Below are 26,471 nucleotides of genomic sequence, written 5' to 3' on the forward strand. Positions count from 1 at the left end.
ATTCAAAGTACAAAAGTGGATACTGTTAGCTTGTACCACTTCAGGCACTCTTATATAATTCAAGCCAGTACCCACAAAATTTCTTTGAATAGTGCTAATGGCATATGATTTTCCTTAATCATGCTGAATATTTTCATATGATTATTATCCTGTTTTTCTTCCCAAATGACTCCTAATATGCCCTCATCTCCTCCTCTTTTCTTTCCAGCTAGATGCTTCTAATAGCCTTTATTACCTAGCTGGGCTCATTCCTTCTCTTTCCTTTTTCTGTACCATGCATAAACCCATCCTGAATGATTGGTACAGCACTTCCTATTTAGGCTATGCCATTAGCCAGTATGATTATGTTAATGGCAATTTTACAATGCACTTTTTTTTCTATCCTTTTAAACTAGTGAGAAACCTACATTCCTCTTCATAATATTCAGATTTTATTTAGTTTCTCTAAGCAGAGTATTCTTAAGTTTAAAGGGGTTGTAAGAATCATTCATTTATTGCCTGTCTGAATGGTGAGGCTATTTAAATTTGAGACAATTATGTGCATAATGTGCTGGCCATAGACCCTGGCTTGTTGATAGTTTGTCTACAGAAACAAAGCAGCCAACGTTACCTGTGTTATGCATCGCTCTACCTTGTGATTGGTATGAATGGGCACACAATTTGATTTCTGTGATATCTTTAACTTCTCTTCAAAAACCTATCATTGGATTCTATGGCTACTAATCTTTTTTATTTTATTTTTATATATATACACATATATAAAAATCTATCATAAAATATGTGATTACATAATAATTAATATGTGTGATACAAATATAGATGCATCTGCTATGAATATATTGAGACTTCCCAAAGTCCTGTCAGATAGGATGCCAAGCATCATGTGATAATAAGTGCCTTTTACTGCTGCCTTGAGCTGGGCTGTATTCAGGAGACAAGAGACTTTCTTGTTACAAGTCTACTGATGGCAGAAAAGAAATCATTGTACTAGGGCTGGTCAGTCATCTGGTGAAGATATCTGGCGATCAGCTTTTGAACCTTTAAGACTGTAGATTTTGGTATTTCCCCTCATTCACCTGAGGCCCCTACCCCCCAGCAGGAGTATCAATCACAGGAAACCAGGCAGTCTGTACTGTTGAAATCATCAAAGCCATTCCTTGTTATGATCACCTCTAATCTGCTCAAGGTTTCCTAGCCCCATGTGTGTTTAATGAACAAATGAGTACATTTGTTTAGAATCAAAATAACAGGCTACATATTGTGTGCTGGGTGGCAGGACAGTGATTAATCAAATTCCTCAGACTGCAAACTGACAGCTTTTTTTTTTTTTTCATTCCCACAGATCTTCTGAAGGGGAGAAATGAAGAGCTGAAACCAGACCATTACCTCCGTAAAAGCCCCTCCCTGGAATCCCTGAGCAAACCCCCTATGGCCTTCAGCAGCAGAATGCTTACCTCTACCCCCAGCAGCTTGAAACCCCAAAGCAAACTCAGGTATCAACTCAGTTTCCAGGGAAAAATAGCACACTGGAAAGATTGACAGCATTACCTGGCACCAAGACGGATGTTTTAATCTGGTGGACCCCTGTCTGCAGTGGAAACTCTGCTGGCTAGTCTGTCCAGTTCAGAATTACCAGGCTGTGTCAGATCCCAGATTAGAATAACCACAGTTATCTGTAAGATGAAGAATCAGAACAAAATGAGCATAGCAAGCTTTCAGGAGCCACTAAGTTGTATACAAGAATTCCATTATGTGTATGAGTGGTGAAGCCTCATTATCTTACTGCAGCTTTGCATGTTATGGTGAGTTAAAAAATAAAGCTTTGAGCTCTAAAGGAAAGCTGGACAAATAATTTCCCTCTGAGAAACCATATATTTCCGCCATTATTTCCACCAGTAGAAGCCGCGGGATGGAGACATTGAGTGTGTTTTGATTTTTGGCCTTTAACTGTCCTTGAGGCCTTGACTGCAGTACAGCTTCCGGATTTTTCATTTTATTCAAGAACTTGTTCTGCAGCAGCTCAATTGAATGTGAATTTGCTGTTACAGGTTCTTTAGATTAGTTTTGTTCAATTCTACACCCTGAATCCTAGTTTTCAATATGTAAAGCAAAGAGGTTACTTGAAAATTTTGTAAGTAAAGCTGATGAAAATGGTAGCAGAAGTTCTGGGTTAATACATGCCATTGAGCATCCATAGGCTCCTGCTTTTTCAGCTTTTTGTAGGCAGTGATACCAACTGAATTTGCCTTCTCTAAAGGCAAATATAGAATACAGGCTCTGAAAGCTGTTACAATTTGGTTTACATTTAGGTTCTGCGCTGCCGTTCTGCTTTGTCATACAGATATTATTTACAAACAAAAAGAGACTTCAAGCATATTTATCTTCTTCTCTCTTATGTTTCCCTGGATTAGTGTGGAGAGAAAGGACCCACTGGCAGCCCTGGCTCGGGAGTATGGTGGTTCGAAGAGGAATGCTCTGTTGAAATGGTGCCAAAAGAAGACTGAAGGTTACCAGGTAAGGGAAATGGTACATTTTTACTTTTCTCTGGAGGGTAATTCATCAGTTTCCTATAGGTGTGCAGTAAGAAATGTCACTTCGAAGAAATAAGTGTATTTCAGTCTGCTGCCTTTTGTATGTTTACTTCTACTGGGTGTTTCTATACTCTTCCTTCAGATTTCTTTAACACGCAGTCCCCAATATTACATTGTCATATGTGACTTGTATACAAACCACAAAATGTTCACTGCATCAAAGGTTGCTGATGGTTAGAAACAGTATATATACACAGTAGCTTCAATCTGGCATCAATTTTTGAAATTACATTCTAATATTTTTTGTGTCAGCTTCTGTGGGCAGTGTGCTATTGTGAGAGCTTTTTCATTGGTCATTTCTGTAAAACCAAAGTAATATTTCTTTGTGTGGCCTTGACCAAATGAAGTTTGCAGCTTGGGGCCCCACTCTTTCTAATCTGCTGTAGTTTAATGGGTTTTTACAAAGTAAGTTTTGACTGCTTGAGAATGTCTGATTTCTTTGCAGAGTGATTTTCACTGTCAAACAGTCATAATGATTTGTCCAGTCCTTGTATGGCTATTGCTGTACTTAGGAAGCTCTGGCTAGTGTTTGTACGCAGTTGAGTTAGGCCTTTGGTTCTGCTTGTAACTGAGCTGCAGAAGGCAATTATAGACAACAGTTCATCCTGTTATATATGCTGGCTGTGCAGGATAGTCTTGGTTTAATATAATGTTGAGATTTTTCTTTCTTAAGAATAATATTGTTTGTTACTTAGAGCAGAAGACAAAAGCTGTTATCACCACATGATATGCACCCTGGAGCAAGTCTTTAATAAAAGCAGGGACTGTCTTTTAAAGTAAATAATAAAATATTTTTTTTCGTCACAACCAGTTCTTTATGAAGCGTTAGCTGCAGGGTGCAGGGATTTGGAAGAAAAGACAGTAGCTTTCCCCTTCAGTAAACTGATGTATAGTAGTTTGAATAATTTCTTAGCACTGGCATATTTATCTGGCTTGCACTAATTTCACAGGAGGACAGGTACCAGAGAAAGCTCTTGACTTTAGACACACCTCAGAAAGAATAAAGCCAGCATTAGCATTTAGCCTCCAGTTCTGTGATACTGCCTAAAAGGCTACAGTGCTGTCCTCTGAAATTGTACCTCTGTGCTGTGATGATTTATTTTACATCTTGTCTATAAAATTCTCCTAGTCTTGGATTTGAAAGTGGGGGGGGATCATTCCCACCAGTCCTCAGAAAATGATTCATGAAATCCTTTTCCAAGTCTTAACTTCTCTTAAGCCAGAAAACCCATCTCTTGAGTAACGCTTTCTCATGACAGTGTTGCCCTTTTTTGTTTCAAATGGCACATGATGAGCTTCCTCCACTTCTCTTAAAACAGTCTAACTCTGTTTCTAAACTGTTCTAAACTGTTAGAAGTGCGCTCTCAGAGTCAGCCTGTAGTTTTCTTTCTCTGATTACACCCAAGCTGGACTAAATGTATTGCTTTTAGAAATTATTATGTGGCTTTGCAAATACAGAGGCCTGCCCTGATTCTGTAGGTACCAGACTGGCACCAAGAGTGACAAGTATTCCCTCTGCGATAAAATAGGAGTTTTGTTTTTCTATGCTGAACCCAAGTAGTGAAGCTAACTGTGTATCAGACAGCAGGCCACCCAGGAGGTATGCAAGGCAATCCGGGTCTGTTTGTTTTTCCTTTTAGTATTAGTCTCTGGAGGAAAGTATATCCTTGCTTCAGAGGACAGTGAAGTCTTTGCTTTATCTGTGGCTGCTGGAAAGTTGTTGCTACGTGACTGTCCAGTTGATGTTATAGAAAAAGCTTTGTCGTTTTGGTTCCTGCTCTGCTGAGGCTCTTGTTCTGTTTGTGGTTCTCCTCTGTCATTACTCTTTCTAAAGCAGCAGAATGAGTTTTCGGCAGTTTTTGAGAACAAGCAGGTAAAGCACTGACAAACACTGTGTAATCCAGGAGAGTCTTAACAAGTTCAGACTGTGATGTGGTGGGGGACCTTATTACCTGGAGTGTAAGATCTCAGGGCAGAAATTGATGAACCAAAGGACAAACACGGTATTGATTTATGGTGAGAGTCTTGCCTCCCTTCACTGCTTCATTTAGAGGCATTATCTCTTGGACATTCTTCCTCAGATTCTCATTCCCTTTGCACTCTTTGCAGTGCATTCACTAACTCTTCTTGAACTTGCTTTTCCCAGACCCTTACACTCTTATGGTAAGGTTGATATTAAGCTCCACAGGGAATTTTTATCATTCTTGACTACGAAGAACTGGAGTGGAGTAAAGAACATCATCCTCCTTCCTGCCTTAGGCACTGCAATGGTGAGAATGAGGTAATGAACTCCATCAAGCAGAATCCTGATGACGTGCATGACGACTTTTCCATAGATAATAGCCCTGTCTATGAGGCATCATCTGCAAATCCCAGTATAATCAATCATGTTCTTTCTAACATGAAGCCCAGAACCACAAATAATTTTGGATGCAAACTGTTTTCAGCTCTGTGACACAGTGGAATGAGAGAATAAAAGACCTGCCGCTTGGCAGCCTACCTTTTTTTTATTGGCAAAAGGTACTGCCTGTGATGTCTAGTAACAGTTCCTGATCTGAGCTGGTGAGGAAGAGGGAGATTCCTTTCTGTTTAAATTATGAAAATACCAGATTTCATTAAACAGTATGAGCAAAATGAATCAGAATAACTGATACTCTCAGTAGCAGCTACTACCCATGTCCCAGATTCCCTGAGGAAAGCTGGATTAGTGACCTAAGAAGGTATCTGGGGATAAGACCTAGGCACCAGCACACAAGGCTCCGCTTTTTAAGTGCTTTAATCCATACAAGGCTTATACTATAGATAGAAATTTACATCCTGCTCCTGGCATATGTCCTTGCATTGACTACAGTGGGAACATTCCCTGGCTTTGAACTTCAGCATGTTCCCCAGGAGGCAATCTCATAAAACAAGAGAGGAATACTGGAAGGAGCTGAGTGAAGTGCAACACAAATTAGTAGTGGCCTGGAGGGTTTTGTTTGTTTTCTAAAAAAAGAAATGGCATGAGTTTACAGTAACTGAAGGGAAACATGAAAGCATCTATGCTTCTCTAATCTGCCATGTCATTTCTAAGATCCCTATTTAAACAGTGATTTGATATCAAAAGGTATGAATGCTGAGGAGAAAGAGTAATTATTTAGAACATGAAAACAATCACTAGAGTGAAAATAAAAGTGGAAGTCCTAATGACTAGGAGAAAAGGATATAAAAGTGCGATTGCATAAACTGTGGTCATATGATTTCAGTTGTCATATTTCAGTGCCTAGGTGAATTCTATCTGGCATTTTGGCCATCATTTTTTGATAATTGTGCAGGGGAGATGCTGAAAAAAAATTCTCGGCAGTAAAAAAAATATTGTAGTGAAATAAGGCTTTGGGCTCAGTGCAAAACTTCCTTGAGGAAAATCTCCAGCTTAAAAAAAAAAAACGCACCCTTAATCTAATGTATGGTACCCTGTAAGAATTGTGCACTGGTGCATGGTCTCTTTTGCCAGACATGCATAAACTTTTCCTTCTGCCTCTCTGAATTTGTTGACATCATGGTGTATACGTAGGGTGATGAGATGACCAGACTTGAGAACTGCTTTTGTGGCTCTGGAGCTCAATTACTACAAGTCCTTTAAACCACAAAGCCTGCTGAGAGTAAGTTATTTATGTTAAAATAGCTTTTTCTCTGTTGTCTTGTGGTTTTTTCATCTATTTAAAAAGATTATACATCATGGCAAGAGTGTGAAGTAGAAATTGTGTGCCTCTTTTCTAATAGACACTGTTCCTATGAGTTGTAACTCCTGGAAGCTGCTGAGAGTAATTCTTGTTGCATTATCACCTTCCATAATCATATCATTAGTGACTGTGGTGTTATTTAAGTGCCCTGGTTCTGTTTGCTGTCTGTGGAGACCATTTGTCAAGGGGCCAAACCTCTCTAGATTAAGTCTATTACTATCCACAGATGTATTGTGAGTAGCAGAACATCAAGAGGCACTTAACCCATGATCATTAGAACTGAGGCTTATTGTTTCTGCCACGCACACCCCCTCCAGAGAGGGCTGGGAATTGCTACCATGTTAATGAACATGGTTTGCTTACAAGAACTGTTATTCCTGTTTTTTCCAGCCACTACACATCCATCCTGTGGCACAGAGCAAAACAGAATCTGAGACTAACTCTTTTCTCCAGTGCACAGTCACGGATTTTCATTTTACCAAAGTTATATTTTGTTTAACAGGACTCATTTGGGACCTACTTGTTGAAGAACCAGCATCTCTTATAGTAAAACTATCTGTGTAGTTGTCTTAAGTAGATGAATGCTAAATAGGAGGAGGTAAGGAGTGTTCCAGAACTGACAAAGGGTAATGGCAGCTATACCTCCAAAGATTTTTGTGTTTTGTATGTTCCTGACCTGTGCCTTCAAGCCATTGCATTGTATCATCTCCCTAACTATGACAAGCGTCAGTACACCAGGTTATGGATAAAGGCAGTGAGCATCTTCAGGAGAAGAGGCAGTGCTTCCTATTAGTGCTGACATCAATATGAGATGGCTGATAAATTGGTATTGATCTTACTGGTATTTGCAGGACCAGGCTGAGGTTTGATTTCATACCATCTGGAGAAATCTCAACAGCGTTGAGAAACTGTTAACCTGAGCAATCTTTGCGTATCTTTCAGTTGTACAGGTAGTTCCTGGAGAAAATAATTCCTTTCAATTATTCTTCATAAAGCACGCTAGCAGCTATGAGCAAAGCTAGATGAAAGTGATTTATTTGTTTCCATGCCTTATTCGGAGTTATGTGACTTTGCAGTAGGTCCCAGGAACACTGTGCAGTTTTAGAAAGTATGCTTAGGAGTTTGCAGGAACTATTTTTAGGGCAATACTCTCTGACGTTGTATCCTTTAGTTTAAATGAGAAAAATACAAATATCTGTGTGCCCAACCTTTTGAATATTTACCCAAAAGTTGTGAATTTTTTTTGAAGCTTCCTTTTCTTAAAACACAGATAGTTTTAGGGCTCTGATGAAATACCCTGATGGAGGCTGCGACCTGCATAGTTTCCAGAAATATAAGTTGGCATTAAGAGGAGTCTAAATACTTCAACTTATGTCTCTGCTGTATATATTAATAAAAGTGCCTTTCCTGTATAGTGCCTCTCAGATATTAAAAAAAAAAAGGAGGAAATAAAAAAAAAAGGAAAAAAACCCTACCCTGAAATATATCCGTTATTGTGGCTATTCCAACCTTGAGAGACAGAAATTGGAAACAATTTGCTTATGAACATAACCTAAAAGTCATTAAATGTAATTCTGAATGCTTTTACTACTAGAAGCATAAAACTGGTATAGCAAACTATGTAAAAGTTGGTGTCTCTGCATAGTACTATGTTCTTCATGTAAAGATGCAAAAGCTTAGGGAGAAGAATAAAGGCTGTTGCAGTATTTACTGTTTATCAAGTAATTATAGCAGGAGACTGGTTGACTAGTGGTTTGGCAGTGGATATAATACAAAGCTTTTTACCCTTTTGTACTCAGTTTAAAGTCAGACTAATACTAGCTTTTTCTTTATGAATTTGGGGCTTTCTTTTTCTCACAGAAATTTGCATTCTTTTTCTTTTTGTCCTAGACAGTATTTCCTCAATATCCTCTTGGTCCTCATGCCCTATTCCATGATATTATCCCCTGTTTTTTCTCATAATTTTTTTTACTCATTTGCTGGCTGGATGAGATCTGGCACAGATTGTGTGGCCCAAAGGGGTACAGATGCAAATAGGCTGTTGAGGACATAACATATTCCCTTTGGTCAAGCAGTCATGGGGCCAATGCATTCTTATTAGGGAGGTGGACCCTGCCGCTAGGACAGCTAGCCAGGATGACTATTTTTGGACTGCTGACGCATCAAGCAAGTGTATTCCTGGGGCTGCACACTGTGGGGACCTGCTTTATAGGAGATCCAAAAGCTCCTTCGTGGCCAGTTTTACATTAACATGTCTGTGGTTGACCCTTATTTCCTCATTCGGAAAACTAAGGATTATATTTAGAAACAAGAAGTCTGTGATTTCTTTCTACGTCATTAGGTGGGTAGGTGACATTGTCTTTCTACTTAAGCAATGACTGTCTCAGTCTTTTTTAAGTCTTGACTCAGCACTTTGCTTCACAGTTCAGTTATGCACCCTCTTGGACCACAGGGAGTGAGCAGAGGCTATACTGCAAGCGCTGCCACAGTCCCGCAGGGCTGGCGCTCAGGCTGGTAGGCCAAGTAAAGAATCAGAGCGCTGAAGGGGACAAAACCCAGGATCAACCTTCTCAACCTCTGAACCTGGGCAGAATAGACTTCCTGGGATTTGGCTCATAAAACAATCAGTCAGCCACCTCCTTTGACACTAATGTAATGGAGCTTAGTTTTAAAGCCTTGAGAATCCCAGCACAGCTGTGCACTGTCCTAAAGAAATACAGAAAAGAACCCAGTTGTTTCTTAATCACAAGATGTGCACTTGGGTATGGGAGTGATTCTCTTACCCTTTTCTACCTTACTTTTTGTGTTTGTGTCAACAACTAGCATAAAACTGTTTCAACGTGTTTCAAAATTGTATCAGTCTGGTATCTCAACATTAACCAGATTTCTATCTAAATATTTAAATAGTCATGGGAACTGGGTAAGCAGTGGCATTCCCTAATTCAGCAGTAACACCGAGGAGTGGATGTAGTTTTTTTCTGGCCACCTTTCCAAGTGAGGTCTTCCAAGCAACAATGCTAGGAGGTAAATCCCATCTGCTGTCATGCACTATGTATATGCAGTCTGGAAAGGCTGGATTCCCACAGTACTGTGATCTTGTGTGCTGAAGATCAACAGTGAAACAAATAACTCCTAGTTTGTGTGATGTGGGTGAAGAAAAAACACTGAAGAAAACTTCTCCAGATTTAAATGGCATCCATCCATTCATTCTAAGCAGCATTCATGACAGAGTCTCTCTCTTCTGAGGAGGAAGATTACCCTTCTCCCACACCAACCTGTGTGCCTGAGATTAGAGGCTGATGGCCAGAGTCTGCTAAGCAAGCAGCAAAAAGCTGTCTGTCTTAATATTTACCAACACTGTTGATACAGCAAAGTTGTTCTCTGGCGAGCAGTGACACTTACTCTAACATATCACAGGCTAACATATCTCTTCTGTTATTAGAGGGTGCACACCCTACTAAGAGTTCTGCATGGGCAGTATCTGTAGCTTTTTGACATTTAGAATTAGGATATATGTGCAATGGGTTTTCTCCCAGGAAGTATTAGTATATTCTGTGAGTTTCTGAGAAACGGGTGAAACTTCTGGCTCTCTTTGTGTTTCTCTGGTTTTTGCTGAAGAGGAGGTTGTTGACTTCAGAAAGACTTTTTCTATCTATGCAAAATTGAAGGGGGACTTGGTAATAGCTATTGAGATAGGAGGGATTATCCTGTGTTTAAATAAAAAATGACAATAAGTTGGTCAGGAATTTTGCTCCCAAATCTGCTTTGGACCATCATTGTGACCTTGGCAGTCTTGCATGATACCATTGCCTTGGTTTCTCTAGCTGTTAAAATATAGACCTTCATATTGTATCATTGGATGATGGTGAGTTTCAGTAATATTTGGAAGGATGCTGTGATAAAAAGGGCAGTTTTAAGAGGTTTTAATTAATGAAGATACGGGCTTAAAATTTCAGGACATTCCCATTATTTTATTTTATTTTTCCTGAATAAATGTTTTCTTTTTCTAAGTAAAAACACTTCTAGCTGAATGTGTGTATGCAATTTCTCTGTATGTCCCAGCTGGACCCAGGGTTGGGTCTGGAAAGTAAATGCAGCAGCCAGATCATGGCATGTTGGGAATAATCAGGTTGATTATCAATGTGCAAGCCCCCTTCACAGTGATGCCAATGCATAAACGTGCTTCTCCAGTGTAGCCAAATAACTTGAGCCAAGCTCTACCTTTTTTTCACATAAGGGGCTTTATCCTGTAAACAAATACAAGTCTCTTGATTGGAGGGTAAAATAAACGCCCATGCAGCTCTCTCATGCGTAACTTTCTATCCTGCTGGGTAATTTTAAAAATAGCATTTACATTCTATCCATCCCAAAGTCCAAGACGCTTTCCTTGTGTTGCCTGGATGCAATGACAATCAGTGAAAACACTGAATTGATTGGTCACCCGCTGGAACAGCTCCAAACTGTGAATTTAACTGGGAGAGAGCTGAGCCCTGCCACCCATTCTATGAATATCCTTTGCTGTTGAGACCTTTCCTCACCTTGTTTCCAACCTTTACCATGAGCCTGCTGCAGCCTGCAGCCTTAACCCTCTGCCCAGGAATTCCAGGACATGGCTAATCTCTGAACTCTCAATAAAGATAATGAGAAGTAGCTGTGGGAGCAGTCAGTGTGGTCATTAGAAATTCTGTGCCACGGCTCCGGGCAGGAAGTAGCTGTGCTACTGTCCTGGACAGAGAGGGAAGCTAGTTCTCCCCCCTCTCTCCCCAGAGTATTTGTGTGGTCCTTGGAGCTGTGCTGCTGCATCTTCACTCTTGCAGCCTTGGGAATGAGGGAACAACGCCCAGTCTTTCTTCTCTGTGGCATTCAGCAGTGGTGTTACTTATACGGGTTGGTGGGCAAACTGGTGGAAGTATTAGTTGTGTATCAAGCAGAGAGCTGACTTTCAGCAGGTGAGCATAACAAGTATGATTTATACTGAAGAGCGGGAAAGAGATGCATAGCAAAAATAAGAACTCTTCAATATCTAATGGGGTTATTACAATAAGGAGAACTTTTTAATTCCTGGTCTTGCTATGTAATCCACCTCTGCCTCTCCATATATAACTAACACTTGTTTTGCCAACTCACTGAATGCGACAGTGGTATAAATTATGGAGGTGCCAGTCACACTTGATATACATCTTTTGTCACTATTACCTCATCTCTGAATAGCCCAGAAATGTTCATAAAATTGCTTCTGCTTATACCAGCTCTCACAATACATGCATTTCAATATGTTTGCAAAGTGAGAAATTAAGACCCCAAATGAGGAAAACGTGCCACCCCCTGTTACTTTACTAGCCTTTAGTGAGACCTTTGAAGTAGGTGACTTTTTTAGTAATGAGAATGTTGTCATGGGGTAATTTGCTTTCAGAACAAGTCATATATTTGCTAGGAAAGTTCAAATACACTCACCGTGTGTTATATGCACAGTGCCAGCAACTACTCTCAACCCTTGTTCACCATAATTTGTTTTCATTTTAAAAAGTCAGTCTTTAGATGTAAAAATGCAAATAAACTCTAAAAAATGTGAACGTTTTTGTTTGTTGAAGTGTTTGCCAGTCCACACAGTGCTGGGAGCAATAGATGTGATGGGCATGAATGGATGCTGTTTGACTCATTGGGGAGGTTAGTCATATGTATAGTTACAGTCATGATTTCAGTGTCAGAAGTAACTTTTTTTCACCTTGCAAGCAGAGGAAATGGGAGGTCAAATACTTTATCATGTATTACCTTAAATATCTCCCATGTGGTGGTACTATCACTTTTTATTCTTGTGAGAACTTCAGCTATAGCAGCACCACATCTCTTGTAATCAAAATACCAAAACTAAGCTGCCTTGTAGAGCTCATGGTCCTTCTCATGAACACCTCAACACCTCATGAAGAAAAAGCTGAGCTAGAAGAGTGCACAGATCATTTTAGAATGGCTTTACAGTTTACTCTGATGTCTCTGAACCAATTGTTAGAGGAGTTTGATTTGAGCACAACTTTAGAGAGCGTTGTGCTACCTATTCTTGCCAGTGTGATTCAACTATCAAAGATAATGAATAAAATAGGACACACCTGACTTTTTGGTATCTTCTCAGATCTCTAGCTTTTGAGAGTTAAATTGTTGGGAGCTGAAAAATCTTTGTGTAGGATGCATGACAATAATCTTATTAAATTTCCTCTTTTTAAATGTGCCTGCTCCATGTGACTACTGTAGTTAACTGATGTTGGATGCTTTTGCAAAAAAATACAGTCATAGCTCTCTTTCTAATGTCTTGTCTATGCTAAGAAGGCTCATTAATTCACATTTACTGAAGCAAACGATAAATGGTAAACCCAAGGCAACACCTGTGGCAGCAGTGGAGCAAGGAGTAAACTGAATCTAGGAGTGTGATGACAAATGGAGTTCCTTTATAAAGAGGAATTTATTAAATGGGATAGCCTTTAAATAGCTGGCACCAGTTTGTCATTTCACTGTGCTGTAATTACATAATTGAACAGCGTTTTTACATACCATTTTGTGTTATCTGAGCTATGTTGCTTCATACACATGTAATCGTGTATGAATTGTAATAAGATGCGTGACTTACCGACATGGCTGGTAGAAGCATTAGAAATATGGATGATGGGGATGGAAATACAAAGTTTCAAATAAAAGTTAAAACAATTCTTGCGGAGGCTGCAGCTGCCTGAACCATTTGAACTAGGGATATTAATACATCCTGGAGGATAGAAGGTCATTTGGCTTTCTTCCCAATCTTGGCTAGCCACTTAATCTCTATACAATACGAAGTATTGCTGTTCCACAAATTATGCTGGATTATATTTTTTTTTTTAACCAGGAGGCATTACTTCATTGTGTATTCCATTTAAGAGAAAAAGATTTGAAAGAGAATTCAGACAAGTTCCTGGTAGTGGATTGACTAAATGTGATACACAAATCACTTTAGACTTGTAGCTACCCATTGAAAATAGCTGTGTGAAATTGTCCAAGTCATCTGGCTGCACCCTGTAATTACAGAAGAATCCAAGCAGTCTTTAATTTTAGGCATTCATGCCTTTCATCCGTGTTGACTGGACCTGACCGCACTTCTAATTCACCCATATTTCCAGTAGATTGCCCAGATGTTTCATGTATTTGCTGGAGCATTTTAGATGAACTGCAGTGTTTTGTTTGCTCAGAAGGTTAGGTCGTGCTGAGAGGAGCTCTTCTTCACTTGTATTGCTTCCTAGGAAGTATTTTGAATTTGCCTATCCAGAGCTGAAAGCTTATAGGCTTCCTTTGATGGAACATCTTTGGCTGAAGACCCCCAACATGTCCCTAACCAATTAGGGTGTAATAAATTAAATTAGATTTTCAGTTTCATGCAGCTATTTTAAAAGACTGGTAGGTGCAGATAATCTTTGGAAGTTGCATCTCAAGGTACCTTGATCAGATTTTACATTAGAAAGGTCAGAGTTCAAATCTGCAGAGATATGGCTCATGAAAAGGAGGTTCCTGTTCAGACATCTGTATTTTAATATAACCACGTAAAAACACTGACCTGAAAGACTTCTGGTCTGTGGAGGGGACGCAGGTCTCAGGTCAGTGATAAGCAGGAAAGATTGCAGAAAGCTGAGCCAGTATAGGGAGAGCTGCTATTAAAACCAAGGATATTCTGTTTGGTTTTTTCAGTATATTTATTTCAACTAGTTCTGTCTTCAGTATTTAAGTTTATACTCTGTATGGGCTGAACCTCAATAGGTAGCCTCTCCGGCATGTTCTGCACCAATGACTTCGTGTTGTATGCTGAGGGGGGAGGGTGGGAAGAATGATGCTAAGGTCATATTTATTGCAGGCTTTCTTCCACAGAGTTCCAGGCTAGCTTCAAGCTGATTCACGTCTATAATTTATAATTCTGGGTCTTATAAAGAAAATTATGACTCAGAGAGCCTTGCTGTGGGCACAGTAACATCTGCATAGTGGGGCATAGTGGGAATATCTTGTATCAGTATTTTAACATACTCAGGCTGTAATGAAGAGTGTATGATGTCATTGTTGCTTTTTGCTGAAGACTTGGAGTCAAAGATCTAGCGAAATCTAATGGGGTGGTGTTTTGTTCCTCAGACAAACAAGACATTGTTTTTAGTGAGAACAGATCACACAGACTTCCCCGTGTGTCTTTACCGTGGCTCTTATAGCTCTTTGTTATCTGCAAGCAAAGGTCCTGTTCCTGGGGTGGGGGCTAATGTTAATGACTTGCAGGTGTTCAGTGTCTTTTAGACTTGGCCTGCCCCTAATATCATAGATAATACATTTGCTCTCTAAATAACATTGCCTGGATTATTTTTTTTCTTTGCTTAATGTCAAGATACTTTAATGTTCATAGAAGCAAACCATACTAGGTACTTCGGTACTTTCAGATAACTGCACTGCCTGGTGTGCTTCCAGATCCCAGTCTCTTAATATTCCCAGTGCATGTATAGTAGTTCACTCATGAGCTTTCATTTGAAGTGAATGAACTATTTTCACTGACAAGAAGCCTGGGAACTACACTGGAAATAGTTTAGTCTGGACACCTCTATTCTCTACACAATACCACTATCCCAGCAAACTTTGCACCCTCGCCTCTTTCCATGCTCCTTTTTGCCCCTCCACACAGGCTATATAAGGATGGTTATGTTGTTATGCTGTAAAAGCATCCCTCTTCTGGCCTGACATTCATGTTCTTCCAAGATTTTCAACTACAGCACACCACCTCCCCAGTTATTTCCTTAGCAGTACCATGGAAGAGCCAGGTTAAGTGCTGCATAATGCGGATGTGATATGTCTGCTCCAAAGGAAGCTGGTAACCTTCAGTGCCGTGGGCCTAAGCTACGTGGCCCCTCTTCACCCGTGAGCCAGGGGTGAACCTCTGGTGCAGTGTGGATCCACTGATAGCGTGATAAAGATAGGCACTGGGGTACTGGTGACCAGGAGATGGACTATGACCATGAGATAGCAAATTTTTCACCCTGCCTAATAAGCACTGCAACTCAGTTTGATCAACAGTTCCCTATTCCATTTTGATATTTCTCCCTACATCCATTCTGCATATACTCTGATGGTGCATCTTCCTCCTAAAGAGTGCCATCCTATATAGATTAACTTCTAGGTCTTAGTTTTTCAGAGCTTGAGGTGAGGATTCTGCTGTAAGCACACTGGGATACAGAGAAATCATCAAGCTCTCCATCCTGCAGTTTGAGAGTGTACATTAACAACCAGCACATACACAAATAGTTCCCACATATTCATAGGCTATGTGTTGAGGAGTAGAGAGGTGTGGCAGAAAGACTGAGACAGGTTCCACTGCCAAAATAATCAAGAGAAGTGAATAGTTTCCAAGGTGTTCATTCCCTAAATTGTTTTCCCCTTTTTTTTTTCTTTCTCTCTCTCTCTCTCTTTTTTTGTTTTTCCCCCGGCTTCTGCGGGGCCAGAGATCTTCCAAGTAATCAGTGCCTCTATTTTGACTTATTTTCTCTTGGTGTAGTGTAGTGGGTGGGGAGGTATTATAAGTAAAGCTGCAGTGTAGTGAAACACAGATCACTTTTCATTTACTGTGTCCTTATACCCAAATTGAAAAGTAGTTAACATAGAATCCAAAATAAAATGCTAGGGAGGGGTTTATACTGTGTATGGAATGGAAATGCATTTGTGTAGTGGGGAAGAACCCCACAATTCATTGATGCTTGTTGGATGTGAAAATGGCAGCTAAGTTGTTTGAGTATGTCTAAGTGTTTGTTGTACAATTAACTGAACAATTGAGCTGAACCTTGGAATATTCATTTTGGGTTTGCATTTTAGGACAAAAACTCAGATTTTAGTTTGTTTTCTCTGTTTATCATGACATACTACTTTGCGGTGGATTTCATTTGTGTTTTAAATATTGTCAGCAGAACCCCATCCCTGAACTTCTGCTTGTTTATAAGACTTGGATCCAAGAATTACTGAAGATGCCAGGCTGGACAATGCTGTTGGAGATATGAGACTTTTTAGATCTAGTTCTGATTTTATTCTAGACATTAGTACTTCTTATCCGCAGATATTATTAGATGGGAGGAGAAGAGTTTTAGGTACAGTTAAAATTACAAAGATGAGTAAAATTATCAAACTAATGCTGGGCTGGTGAAATACTGTAGGAAGGAACAGTTATGTGTCTCATGTATGTCTCCTAATAGCATCATGAAAACGAGGATAGGATATAATGTTCCCACACAAACATGACTTGCCTTTTTGTCTGGTCCTGTTGCTTAGCTAAGGCTTTGTTTGTTCCTCTTTCCATGGCCTTTGGCAAAGCAAGGTGGGGGGGACAACCTCCATTTTCTGTTTTTATCATGCAACATAAAATGGGAATGTTGGCATTTGATGGTAGGCTATTTGCTGATAAAATATATTGGCCTCAGTAAAAACACTTCTGTAATTTGGCAGTCAGTGTTTTCCCACTAACTGCAGATTGATAAATAGTAACTAACTTGTTTGTCTGAAATGTCAAGAAAGCAGAGTAATCCAGGTTCAGCCAATTCTGTTGGTTCAGCCAATTCCAATTCCAACAAAGCTGGACTTCCATGGTGCAACTTCATGGATTAGGCAAAGCCAAGACAACTTTCAGACTAAAATTTTTTTTTCCTTATGGTATTCAGCCACTATGTCAATTTTCTTTTATCTCCATTGACAGATGTTAATAGAACAAAATACAGTGTGGTGCAGTGTGGTAATGTCTGCTGCTGATGGCCTGCTTTCTGTGCCCATTAGATTTGTAGATTTATTACAGCCAGAGTATTTTAACTTGAAATATTCTGTACTGCTTCACTTTGAGTCATGATTGGTTATGGACATTTATTACTAATCTGAAATCCTGTCTGACTGAACAAAGTTCAGGCTGGACATCTAATAAGTGAGGCATCATAAGTGAAAAGCATACGCTAAAATACTTCCTGTCTGGGTTCTAGTGCTCTCCATTAGCTTTTGTATGAGAGATGCTGTAAAAGCTTTGTCTTCTGGGGGATCTTGAAAGAAACCAGAAAATAGCTAAATAAAGGAAATGAAGTGGCAGGAGGGTCTGAGTTAGAGTTCAGCACACTGGAAGATGTGGCTCGCGAGATTTGAGGGTAGCCCCATACCTGCCAAAGTGTGAGATGGTGCAGTACCATCCTGTCCTGGAGCCTTCCATGCTCCAGCAGCTGTTACTTTTCTAAGCAGTATCATTTAGTTCACTGTTTTGGTTTTAGCTGTTATTTGGAACTACAGCTGCTACTGCAGCAGCAAAACTTAGCCACGAGAATTCCTTAGTGTACTGGTATGGCCAGTCAGTGCAAACAAGAACATTAGAAAGGTCACCTTGTTCACAGAATCAGAACTGGGCCACAAGAGTACGTTTAACTACAGCTGTGCCTGGCGAAAGAATCACTGTGAAGAACCCCGAGTGTACTCTGTACCCCCAGTAATCTTCATATTTTAAAGGAGTTCCTTACAGATGGGCTGGTTTTAAAGTATCAGTTTCTGTAATCACTCTAAACCTGTTGAACATGGCACATTCTGGACTTCAGTTGTCACAAGTAGGGAAACAGTTTCCTCTGTACACCTGAGCGCACCCCTGTAATAAGTTATGTGACTAGCAAAGAAGAATCCCACCATCTAGCAACAAGGGGAAGGAGGATGTTTTTTGACCATTTACACTCACAACCATATTAGACTATTTTTACAAAACATTTCTTTTTCACTGTCCTGTTGGAGCTGGCACTGCTAGGAGTGTTCCTACAGACAGGTCAGAGATTTTAATTTTTGTTTTAGCTCAGCTCTGGCGTTTCAGTTGGGTGTTTATTCATATATCTACGTCCCCTGAAACATTGCTTCCTTGAGAAAACTCAGCCTTGTTGTCATGTTAGGAAATGTGTGAAGACAAGATTTAAAGGTTTCTGCTTGTTTCTGTTCTGTAGTGTACTTGTTAAGAGTAACGCAGCCACATTTAATCAGTGACTATGGTAGTAGGAGAGTGAGCATCAGGAAACCTCTGTTCTCTCCTCAATTTATGGCTCATTTTCTGAATTAGGGTAGATTATTAAATTCTATATCTCGGACTTCCCATTCTTTATCTGCCTTTTGTTGAGTGCTCTGGGATGTACAGATGAAGGATGCTGCATTGATAAAGAATATGAGAATGCAGACATGCATTCATGCAAACGACTTGCAAACTGGGCACATCTGCTCAGCTCTTGGAAAGCTGCCCATTCAGCCGTTGCTGGTGCCAAATTTGAGCCTCCCACTCACATACAAGTAAGCACATTCTTTATTCAGGCCTTGAGGACTATGTTAATAGTTCATTAGTTTGATATCACTTTTGATAAGGGGCTGAATCAAGTCATAACTGTTAATTACACATTCTCATTAAAGCACGTATCTGCTGTGTAATATCGGAAAGATTAACAGTGGTCAATTACACCAATTACACTGCCTCATCCTTCTAGAAATCCATCCCTCTGTTACACATCCTGAGACAAGGAAGCATGAAATCAGTTACAAAACACCATTTTAAAGTATCAGTAACTTTTGTTGTAGGTGCTGGGGGAATCCTATTTCTTTCATTCTGTAACTGAAAGGGACCAGATGAAGCCCTCCCTCTTGCCAGCACAGGAGAATTGCAGCTGCAGTATGTGCTGCACATCCTGTTTCTCACCTTTTAGAAAGCTTGGAGTCTGTCTGTTTAGAACCTGGTGTGAAAAACATTTAACTCCTTAATAGTCCCTTACCCAGGACTTCAAAACATGCCATCCTATTTGGTATCTTTCTACTTGATAAGAAAAAGAAGGGGAGACTGAAAAATGTACACCTATGTTCTTTTAAATACTCTGAGGTTTTGTTCCACAACTGCATAAAAACTACTGACTTTTTTGTTGTGTAGCACTGTTCAGGGATGGCTCCTGTTTTCTCTTCCAGAATATTGATATTACCAACTTCAGCAGCAGCTGGAGCGATGGGCTGGCCTTCTGCGCTCTTCTGCACACATATTTGCCTGCACATATTCCTTACCAGGAACTCAACAGCCAGGATAAAGTAAGTTTTGTTGTACGTGGTCCTACACCATTTGCAGACTTCACAGTGAACATTACCCATTTCAATGGGTATGTGGTGGAGACACAGTGTTGCAAGATCTTGATCTTGATTGATACAAAATGAACGTTGGTAAGAGGCAAGTGTTAGTTGTGAACTTGGGAAGCAAACAGACTGGATGAAAAGGGGAAGGAAACACACAGTGAGGTGCCAGAGAGAAACGCAGGGACTGCTGGATAAAGAGTTAGTGACAAGTTGCCTGAATCCAGTGAGTGCTGTGCATAAACATGAAGACAGCATCCCTTTTGAAAGGCTAAAGCATTTCTGGACTCCTGAGTTAGCAGCACACATTAAAAGTGCTGGATCAGTAGGCAGACAGATCATTCATTGAACTACTTGGACAGCAGTGTATCTAAAAGTCAGACCATGTCAGCACATTCCAAATATGTTATTAAGACCCTCACAAAGGGGAGGAACCTGGATTTACTGGATTTGCTTCTGACAGCTAGTATCTATTACAATAAGAATTATACTATGTACAGGAATCTCTTCAGAAAACTTTCACAACTAAAGACAGAACCTCAGTGGGGGTTTTTGCCCAGTTGTAATCAGTTTCACAGGAACCTGTTGTCAAAAACAGATGGCTGTAGCTTGGACAAAAGTAGATGAGCTATTCAAAGACAAAGAACCTATTTGTGAATATTTACCTTACTAATACCAAAAGGTCTTTGTGTGAAAGTATCAAATCTAGTGATTTTCAGTTTTCAGATATACTTGCTCATTTAAACTTACTGATTAACCAGATGCAAGGTAAGGTTCAGGAATCATACTCTGCTGATAATCCTTTTGAACTTTTGTTTTATTTTTACAGAAGAGAAATCTGCTGTTAGCATTTCAAGCTGCTGAAAGTGTCGGCATCAAACCCAGCCTGGTGAGTAACCTTTTAGCAAGGGAAGACTGGCTGCATACGCCATTGCAAAGCCTTTGGTGCCATGTAGCCAGTCAGACAGCTTGCACTGAAAACATTCACCTAGTGCTAGGGAAGGCTGCACCACCATCTCTGAAAATTCATCGCGTTAGGAGAACTTCCAGAAAGAGTTTGTAGAACCATAGAATTAATATAATTTCAAGTAAATACTGGAGGTCATCTAGCATTGAAATGAGAGTATCGATTATGTCCTCCTCTTGGAAGCTGGTTCCAGGCGATTCCCATTTTTATGGGCAGACTTGCCTGTTAGACCATTTTCTTTCCTTTTGTTTTAGTGTTTTAAGAAGCAGAGGATAATTTGTTTGTTAAACTGTTTTAAAAGCCTTTTCTAAAATCAATGCTATAATGACAAGGAAGAAATAAGTTTAATATGAAGGAAAATATATTATGGGATTCATGAGCTAACTACAGAGCCAAAGACATGCAAAGAAGCAGCAGTGAAGCTATATATACACTTGATCTTTGATTGCAGATGGAAGAAATCTTTTCAGAATGTAAAATGCATATGGCTGTTTAACTAGTTAACAAGTTTCAGAATTGCACTCGGCCAGTAGATCATTCCCATGGACTTTTATACTGCATGTGGCTTTAAGGAGCTCTGGAGTGGAAGCAGAAGTAGTGTTCAATAGCCACAGCTACTCAGAAGACCCCGTGATATACCCAGTCGTGGTGCTCGACTAAGTTTTGACAATGTGTCTGTCCTATGCAGGAGCTCAGTGAGATGATGTACACAGACCGGCCAGACTGGCAGAGTGTGATGCAGTATGTCGCCCAGATTTACAAGTACTTTGAGACCTGAGATGCAGAGCAAGAGGTGGACAGAAGTGGGGAAGAGAACAAAGAATGCTACAGATGCACTCGATCACTTTAAAAATCCACTTGCTCCTCTTCCACAGCCAACCTAAGCTCTTAGTTTTAAAGAAAGCTCTTCCATAATTTTGATTACATCTGGGACTGCAACCAAATAAATATCCATTGTCCATCTTTACAAACAAAATTAATCTGTTATTTTATTCCCTCATGGAAACTACATAGCATTTTTGAACGTGCATGGGTATTTCTGAAGAGGATCCCTTGTGCTAAACAATATTTGCCTCAAACCAGACTCCACCAACCGGAGACCTGCTACAAAATGAAGTTCTAAATCAGTGTGGACCATGGTGGCACTCAAGGGAGGCTGGGAGATTAATATTACTACAAAAGCTCACAAAAATGCTCTTCTTGCCAAAACATGCTTAACTCATCCCAAATAAGTGGTTTTCTTGCCTCCATTTATTTTGTAAAACATCATGACAGATGCACTTAAGTGTGTAGAACCTTAACCTGAGTTACTCTCACACATCTGACCCAGTAAGTATACTAGATTGCTTGTCACAGCTCAACCAGCAGGATATTAACAGGATCATTTCTAACTCAGAAACTATGCTCTGCTCCATCACCAGTTAGTGAAAGAGCTCTAGAAGATCCTGATAGGTGCTGGGACTTCATTTCAGATCAAACAGAAGTAATCTCTTTAAGGAAAAATAGGTTTATTACTACAACTTCATTACTTGATTACGAAGGGAAGCCAGAGCTTGGTTTCCCAACTGACTGTGCAGGCACAGTTATCATAGGAGTATTGCAAATGCAATTTACTAGCTTTAGTTTGCAAGGTGCCAGTAATCAGGTGATGAATCTCTAAGCAATACAGTCACATCTCAGTAGTTCATATTTTTGTGGATTCAGCGGAGTAACTTCTTCCTTCTGTGATCCTGTATGATCAGCACAGATATGCAATTGCAGTGTAGAGGCATGAATCTTGAGACAGCCTGTGCCCTGTCCAATGAAGTGTAGTCTACAGGGCACTGTTAGGTGCTTGGAAGTGATGTTACCCTGCAAAGGAACACAGTAACATATTAATACCAATGGAAGTTGCAACTTCACAAGTTACGAAGAATGTAACTGGAACCCCTCTCTCTGTCATGGGAATCTCAAAGGTGCCAGAGAATGGCTTTTCCAGCTCAATAATACTGTTAGTAAAATGTCTGAAAGATGCAGTTTAATTTCCATTATATTGGTTTTCTTATTTCACCTCACAAAGTTAAATTTTCTGTTTGTCTCCAAGGATAGCAGGATCAAACAGGTTGCTTAATTTGTTCTAGGAGCAGGTCTTGGAGAGCATGCTTTGTACAGGACCTCATAGAAGGCTGCCTAGCTGCTTTAGATTATGTTGGTAGAAGAAAGTTGTTTAGTTAGCATGTTTAACCCTGTGACTAGACTTGATGCTTTGTGAATGTTAATCGTAGGGAGGTAGGGATTGTTTCTCTCTTACAAAAATAATAGGGTGTGCTCACTGCTCTTAACTCCTGAAAAAAGTTTCATGAAATAGAAACAAGCAATTTCACAGAAGAAACTTGGTTTCAGGTTTTCTGGGGCTTTGCAGGTGGCTGATCTCAGCCTCTGGCTTCTCTACAATGCTTTGCTGTTTGGGTTTTTTTAATACTATTTAATTAGTAAACAACTGTTTCAGACTTTGGTTTTCTCACAGCAAAATACAGGATTAAGGGGTAGATGACAGTGGCCAAGGTCAGTGAGCGTATTGAAGAGAAAGAAAGTTGGAGAAATGCAGTGTGTGCCTGTTTTGCAGGAGGAGAAAAGCATCACTTGCTCTTAGTTTTAGTCTGACATGTATTCTAATCCATCGCCCCCAGGAAAGCCTGATTCCAATCTTTTGAAAGTCTCTGATAAAAAAGGACAGTGGCACGCACTTACAGTGCCCTTGCACTCTTTGTGTCATCCTATACTGCGAGAAAGCAGTTGTAAATGCTGGCCAGAGTTTCTTGCTTTGCAAGAGAGTGCTTTCTAGATTGAATTAACTCTCCAGTATTTTTCAGCGTACACTCTGCCATCCCTAGAGAACGTAGGGTGAGTTGCTCTAAGTGTTCTCAGATACAAGTCGCCTATTGTTATGGGATAAGATGGAAGAGAAAAATAGCTGCTAAGCAGAGTTCATTTCGGAAGGCAGTTACACTGCCGAGCTCCATTGCCTTGCGGGTGCAGCAGACTCTTTCCCCTTGAGGTATCCATTGGCAGAGATCCCAATTCTCTCCAATGGGCTGTAGTTCAAAGCATAGTGAAGTCAACACAGAAAATTCCATATTCCTCGGTGGGTTTTGGATTGGGCACTTGCAGGGATGAGAAAAACTCTTGTTAATTCCCAGCGTCTAGTAAACATTTCAAAGTCAGAGGGCTCCACTTGATCTAAAAAAGATAATCTTAACCCGCTGGTCACTGCAAGCGTGTGCTCCATGTGACTGTCAGATGTACACTAAATATGTATGTTATCTGACGTGTCAGTATCGTTTGCTTCAGGTGATGTTCCGACATTTATTCTAATCTGTTTCTCCAAGACTTAGTCTAACCTTACAAACCATTCTGTTTGATCTAGCAGCTTTTTGTTTAATGATTTTTGCAAAACAATATTTCTGTCATCTCTTTGCAGCTCACTCTCCCATGCCCGCCCCCCCCCCCCCCAGCAGCACAGATAGAAACACTAATTCTACCCAATGCTAATGGTATATTCTTCAAAAATTTTTACTCATCTAGGCATTAGAACAAGGAGCTGTCTGTCAATAGGGAAGAAGATACTCAATTTCACCATATGCTCAATGTTACTTTTCAGTCCTCAAACTTGCAAATCATCTCATGTTGAAATGCTAATACTCTGAGATTGAGAGATGGTCTTCCAAATGTTTTTTTGAGATGAAGAATATTGTTCTTTGTTCATTTAACTGTTACAATATTGTGTATTTTTTCTTCATTTTGAACCTTGCACGGTTGCTTTTCTAGACCAGGATTTTCAGAAATTACTGTTGTTTTTTCATGCTGCCTTTAAATTTGTCCCCCACAAGATGCTGCAGACCAACCTGATTTTCAGAAAATCTACAGGCACTTTGTTAAGACATACCAAATTTGAACTGCAAAATTAAAGTTCTAGCTGCCTTTAAAATGAGAGAGTTTGTTAATTAAGCTAGAGAGTATAGGGATAATCTTCATAGAAATTCTGAGAATCCTTTGAAAATGTCCTAGAATGGAACATGTGGTGATATGGCATGGGTGGTGTAATGCCTCGTATCAGTAACAGTTTGCCTAAACTGCCTAAATGCTTTCTGACTTTGCCTCTTAGGAGTAATGGATCTTTCCCTGATGCAGGGAGATGCATTCTCTTCACCGTGTCACCATATGCTCCCTAAATATACAGTCACTCTTAAACATACCTGCGCATGCTTGTGTGTGTGTACTTGGGTAGTCAGTCAGACTACAAGAAACCGAATACCTGATTTTGGATGAGCACGTGAGAAGAATGGTTAGGATGGGGATTTCAGTGAAGTTCCGTGGAGGGATATCGCATTGTGTGACTGTTGTACTATAGCTGTTAGAGAGGAAAGGAGATTAAAGTGTGAGAAGTATATAATCTGACTCCTAGAATTTCTGGTGAGTCATAGAAGGTACAAATTGTTTCATGGCTTGGGAAAGTACAGAGGCATTGAGAAGTGAGCCCAGGGGCAGCCCTCTAAGAAGGTTTTCGAGAAAGGCTGATGAGCTGTTTCTGAAAGTACACAGTGAAACCAAGTGGAGTGAAAGTCCAGCGTGTGAGGAGAGGGGCATGTATGGGACATACCTGCCTGGGCCTTTGTGGACAGCAAAGGACATCAGCTTGAGAGTCCTTACTGATTTGTTATCTTGAGTGACATTTCTCCTAAGAGTGCAGCCTGGGATGGGTCTCAGAAGAGGAGGAGGGAAGGAGAGCACGGAGCTTGCTGGCTTTGCCACATTCCCCTTCCTGTGCCTGGGACAGTCACGGAAATGCAAAGGGGACAAAGATTTCCCAGTTCTTCCTGTGCTGCAGCAGGGCAGCCATACTAAGCAGAGTGATTTTTGACTTAGGCACATTCTCCACTTTCCTCTCTGTGAGACACATTCTCTTTGATTTTTGTCAGGTTTCTTGTTTGTAATTTGAAGTTGTTTTGCAGGTTTCTCTCTATGATTTTTCTTGTTTTGTGTGTGCAACCAGTTATGTGCAAGTTTTCTGTCCAAACCGAGTAAGTGCATGCTGGCAGAATTGGTTCTTCCCTGTTTGATTCCTGACCTGGAACTCTTAAAAATCTACCTTTTTGCTTCACTGGCTTTCCCCCTTCCTTAGCAATGAAAATACGAGAATTGGCTCGTTAGTTAGTTTATACCTCCCTCATCTTTCTGTGCTTATGGTACCAGGTCTTCCAGAAGGAAGTATCTGACGAGGCCAGCTGTGTGCAAAGCTGTGCCTTGTGTATCTGATAAAAGACAGAGTCTGTATGGGATGAGATTATGCATTTTCCTGTCAGAAGAGGGCTTTTGCCTAGAAAGACTCAGGGCACTGAGCATTAAGACATTTTTAAACCCAGCAATAACTTCTACTATGCTAGACTACATTGGTTTTCACCAACTCCAGTGCCATTTAGACTCACCCACCAAGATGGTGTAGAATCAAGCTTATAATTGAACTGCAAATAACATTTTTCTCAACTGATGGTCTCTACATTTTTGACTTGCACATGTGCCAAGTTCCACTGTGCAGTGCTGGACATGATGTTTTTATTGATTGTTGGTCCAGGCTTGAGTTTGTTGTATGGGATAATCACCTCTAACAGTCAAGTACTTTTAGCTTTCTCTATTGGGTACAGATGTTACATCATAATCTAATTTATACAAAGAGCACATTAGAATGTATATACTAGGCATTGCCAGACTTGGACATGCTAATATTTAAAGATTAACATTATTAAAACGTATGATGCAAAAACCTGTGTAATATTTCTAATAAATCTTTTTCTGTTTCTGATGTTTTTTTGCGATGTTTCAATATCTACGTACAAAACAGATTCTTCTGCAGTCTGCTGGGAAGCAGGAATCCCAGGAGAGTTTTTAAAAGATACTCATGGTTCATTGATTCTCCTATGCTGGCAGCAAAGAAAATTTGGTCAGAATCTTCTTTTCATAAATATGTCAAGTTCCATTTGTTAAGTCACTTAGATGCATTTGGATGCCTTTTAGAAG

The 26,471-nt window shown here is 40.1% G+C and overlaps 1 protein-coding gene across 6 annotated transcripts in view; it reads left to right on the forward strand.

Moving 5' to 3' along the window:
* SPECC1 (sperm antigen with calponin homology and coiled-coil domains 1) overlaps positions 1 to 26,256 on the forward strand; it is an 89,244-nt gene extending 62,988 nt beyond the window's left edge. For all 6 annotated transcript variants that reach the window (XM_027791145.2, XM_027791143.2, XM_055795154.1 and 3 more), the window contains 5 exons: positions 1,343 to 1,493; positions 2,412 to 2,514; positions 19,295 to 19,411; positions 20,280 to 20,339; positions 21,106 to 26,256. In XM_027791145.2, coding sequence (XP_027646946.1) covers positions 1,343 to 1,493; positions 2,412 to 2,514; positions 19,295 to 19,411; positions 20,280 to 20,339; positions 21,106 to 21,195 — 521 coding nt within the window. In that variant the 3' untranslated portion in view covers positions 21,196 to 26,256. The remainder of the gene's footprint in view (positions 1 to 1,342; positions 1,494 to 2,411; positions 2,515 to 19,294; positions 19,412 to 20,279; positions 20,340 to 21,105) is intronic.
* Positions 26,257 to 26,471: the final 215 nt, after the last annotated feature.

This window comes from Falco peregrinus, chromosome 2 (genome assembly GCF_023634155.1).
Source record: "Falco peregrinus isolate bFalPer1 chromosome 2, bFalPer1.pri, whole genome shotgun sequence".
Classification (NCBI taxonomy): Eukaryota; Metazoa; Chordata; class Aves; order Falconiformes; family Falconidae; genus Falco; species Falco peregrinus.